The 4,291-nt window shown below is 38.2% G+C and overlaps 1 protein-coding gene across 7 annotated transcripts in view; it reads right to left on the bottom strand.

The window, feature by feature from the left end:
- Window positions 1-6: 6 nt before the first annotated feature.
- LOC122062773 (mitochondrial inner membrane protease subunit 2-like) overlaps window positions 7-4,291 on the bottom strand; it is a 42,158-nt gene continuing 37,873 nt past the window's right edge. For 6 of the 7 annotated variants that reach the window (XM_042626424.1, XM_042626421.1, XM_042626422.1 and 3 more), the window contains one exon: window positions 7-193. In XM_042626424.1, the coding sequence (XP_042482358.1) occupies window positions 89-193 (105 nt within the window). In that variant the 3' untranslated portion in view covers window positions 7-88. Of the gene's footprint in view, window positions 216-4,291 lie in introns of all 7 variants that reach the window. The other variant, XM_042626425.1, reaches the window with a different exon arrangement.

Here is a 4,291-nt window from a genome sequence, read left to right as displayed (position 1 = left end):
AAAAAAAAAAAAAAGGGTTCTTTTAGATGTGTCATGCAAGGGGTAGGGTTCTCCTGGTGAAAGCGAATCAGCCACTGGAACAGAAACACTAGGATGAAAGTCTTCCTAGAGGAATTTTTCTCTTTACTTCACCAACTCTTGGAGGAGGCCAGATTATATGGGTAACCCTCCCTTCAACTAGACCCAAAGGTATCTGCAAGTGACAAAGCATTGCTCTGTAAGGTATTAGTTAGTAAACTTATAGCAGCAATATATTTTTCTTCCCACAAATATAGAGACTATGCAGTGCATGAATACCAAAAAATCCCAAATAGAAGAAACTGCATCACTCCAAAGCATATCAAGGAGATTACAGTAATTACATCAACACAATAAATACATCCTCCAATGTGTTTACCAAAATACCCGACAATACTTCTATATGTCCAGAGAGTAAAAGTGATAAGGAACAACCATGAGAGTAATATATTAAGGCCACATAAAATCTATGCTCAAACAAATATATCAAAAAAGGTGATGCTTTACTCCAAAATATGTATTTGGACATGCATTGAAGCCGAAAAATGATAATAGAAGCAAAGCCAAATTGTTAATAAATTAGAACAGTGTAGTAACTGTAATAATGCCAATGATAACCAATCCAAAGTTGTGACAAAATATTTGTAAACAGAAAAAAAAAAAAAAATATATATATATATATATATATATATATTTGATAATTACAATTTACAACTGAAGAAGTGAAGATTTATAAAGGAATCGAAAGTTATAATGCCACTGTAACCGTCAATTGCCACAACCACTAACTCCATAAATTTTATGCTATAAGCGTAAAACTTGGTTACTGCACATTCAGTTAGAGCAACTTGCATGTTTGATTTCTTTGTCCAGTATTCATGAATGAAACAGAAATTTATAACCAACTACTACCTTTGTTCCACAAACACTCATCATCTGTGAATTAATTATAATATGCTATTCAATGGATTATTCTTCAGTGTTCAACATTTATAGTCTTAAGCAATAACCACCTGACTAATTCATCTTGAGTAATAGATAATTAATGAATCAGCTCCGACATTATTTGAAGAAGAAATAATAGAAGCTATCATATTCAATGAAAAGGACAAGGCAAAACAGAAATACTTGGAAAACAAAGGGTTTGAGGGGAAAGTTAGTTGGCTTTCGTATTATATCAACAAAAGAAAGGAGCTAGCATATCATTTATAGATGATTCTTTAGGTAGTCATCATATTCATTGAAAGAGTGAGGTGAAATCTGGCCAAAGCACTGAGAAACAAAATCACGCCTATTGGTTGATATTACCTTAAGGGTGGAATGGAAGAACAGAATCCTGTAACTGATTGCTGACCCCAAGTAGTACAGAAAGTCTTAGTAGAGTTTACTCATATGATAGGTAAATTAATAAACGAAAAGGAAAATGGCTGCAGAAACTAGATTCTAGAAGCAGTGAGAGGAGGAAAGGGAAGAAAACGTAACATCACAGCCACCAGAGAAAACATGACAGCCTATTGGTTGGATGACGAAAGCTCTTTCCTAATGGTTGAATGATGTAAGCTCTTTCCTACGACTCTCACTGAAATCCCAAGCTTCCATGGCTTTGTATTTTTCTACTGAAGATTTATTCAAAACTTCAGTTTTTATCATGACACTATCACCGAGTGCATGAAGTAGAACAAAGTACGAGTGGACACCAGCCGCCACTAAAGCCTTCCTAGTTTATCAAGAAGAAGATGATGGAGTACAAGTTTTACAGCTACTAACGTTTTGCCTGGGTGTTTGAGGTCATTAACAGATGCTTCACAGTAGGCATTGGTGAAGTTCTCATGCAAGGAGGTCATCCTATCGCCTTCTATATTGAGAGACTGAACGATGAACAGACGAGGTATTCTATCTACGACTAAAGCTCATGCCATTGTTCAAGTGCTAAAACACTGGAGACACTACCTCATTGACAAGGAGCTCATTCTATTCACTGAACACAAGGCTCTAAAGCCTCTTTACTCTCAAAAGACAATGACCAACCAATATGCTGAGTGGGTCGCCCATCTTTAAGAGTTTAGTATTTCACTGAAGTACAGGGCTGCGAAACACACTGTAGCGGATGCATTGAGTAGAAAAATGTCGACTCTACACATTCTCAGCCCCTGCGATGAGCATAAAGCACATCAAGGATGAGTGTGCTACTGATAACTAAGGTCTAACAAGAGTTGCAACAAAGTGAGGAATCCTAAATACTCACTCCATGATGAGCACTTGTTTTTCTGTACACGTTTATGCATTCCTGACTCTTCTTTTAAGACATCACCTCATACAAGAATTGCATAGTGAAGGATTGAGAGGACACTTGGCTAAGACAAGATCCTCTCCAAGTTGTGGTAGGTACTAATCGCCGTGACTACAGAATGATGTTGACCATGTGATCAAGCAGTGGAAAGTATGTTAGCTGACCAAAAGCACTAAGCAAAACAAGAGTTTATACTCTCCTTTACCCATTCCACATGACCGTGACATCAGTAGGGATTTTGTACTTGGGTCACCAACTACTCAAGAGAAGCATGATTCCATTCCTGTTGTGGTCAACATGTTCTCCAAGATAGCACACTTTATTCCATATTGTAAGATTTTTTATACCAGCAATATGGCCACTCTTATTGAGATAAGCAGTGTGCTTACATGGATTACCAGAATCCATTGTGTCTGATTGAGATGTCAAGTTCATGAGCTACTTTTGGGAGACTTTGTCAATGAAGAAAAACACCAAACAACTTGTTTGGGAGGTAATCAGAGATCAACCAGCCCCAGATGAAATAAATTTGTTTGGCCAAAAATTTTCAAACCTAGAATTTCAGTTTTTGCTGGCGTCAAGCATTTCCGAATTCCTACTGATGATGCTATATGCGTTTGGGGTGTTAGCCTAGCTTCAGTATGCTACCTTTGCTCTATATCATGTGAGACACCCGACCATATCTTCGTATCTAGTGATTTTGCGAAGAAAGAGTGGATCTGGTTCTCAAATGTTTTGGGCTTTGCTTGGCCTCACTTGAATATTATTGAGAGTACCTATAATTGGTGGTTGTCCAAGAGAACTTCATCTAAGGTGAAGAATATTAGGGAAGCTGGTTTTATTATTACTCTTTTATGGTATCTTATGGAAAGATAAAACGCTTTTTAATGGGAAAAACATCCTCTTTCCAACAAGCTCAAAAGATGGTATGCCAAGATTTGTGATGCATCTTTACTTGTGAAAAATATTCATTGCAGATTTGTTTTGGAGCTTAGTGTATTCAAAAATTTCAATATAAAACAGAGGTATATGGTTCATTCAGAAGGTTCATTGGTGTAAACCACAACCAGGTTGGCATAAGGTAAATATTGATGACTGCTCTCTTGGAAATCCAGCTAGAGCGGGTGTAGGTGGCTGATGTAGATCCCCATCATGGGATCCATTACCGAAGGAGGAAGAAGCAGCAGCCTTAAAGCTACCGCCCAGCATAGGAAGCTCTCTTATGCTGCTATTTTAGTTTCCTATTTTAGTAGTATGGTTATGTTTTTAGGAAGTCCTATTAGCTGCTATTTTGTTTCCTAAATTAGAAGATAGAGGTAGTTTCTATTTTGCATTAGTTTCTAATTTGTTTTAGTTGCTATTTTGATTTAGCTTCTATTTTCCTTAGTTTTATTTTTGTGTCAAGCTTCCATTTTGTAATTTCAGACCTCTATATAAAAAGGGTCTTCTGTAGACACAAAACACTATTGCATAATGAAGATTGCTGCAGTTTTTGCTTGCTCCCTCTCCTGAGAAAGGAAGACAACAACTGGGATAGCTGTGGGTGAGATACCCAGGCTGAGATAGCCTCTCCCACCCACATCTACCATTGTTGAACTTTTTCTTTTCTGTTCTCTGTTGTTGCTTGCTGTGAGGAGAGATTAAGTGGATCAAATCAGACTTATTTGAAGGCACCAAGCCTGGACCAAAGCCAGTAGCAGGCTAGCAGCCCAGTTCAGATCCTTCAAGTCGATCACAGATTGGTGGGGGTTTAAGCCTATCGGCAGGGTGCTATTTCTCCTAACTGTCCAGCCATTCCAGAGACCCTTTGGAGGGTTTGAAGATCATCTCAAGGGAGGCCTACGACCAGGTTTCAGCCCCTGTTTCTCAGTCAGGTGCCAACCGCAGGTCTTCCCCTGTTCTATCCGAGACTTAGTTCTGCCTAGGATCAATTTCTGCTATTAATTCTGCTGCTGGTGTGTTTCCCTGCTAATGCAAGCATTT

The sequence above is a fragment of the Macadamia integrifolia genome, unplaced genomic scaffold (assembly GCF_013358625.1).
Source record: "Macadamia integrifolia cultivar HAES 741 unplaced genomic scaffold, SCU_Mint_v3 scaffold1102, whole genome shotgun sequence".
NCBI lineage: Eukaryota > Viridiplantae > Streptophyta > Magnoliopsida > Proteales > Proteaceae > Macadamia > Macadamia integrifolia.
Note: the sequence above shows the minus strand (reverse complement) of the source record. Positions and strands in the feature narration are given on the sequence as shown.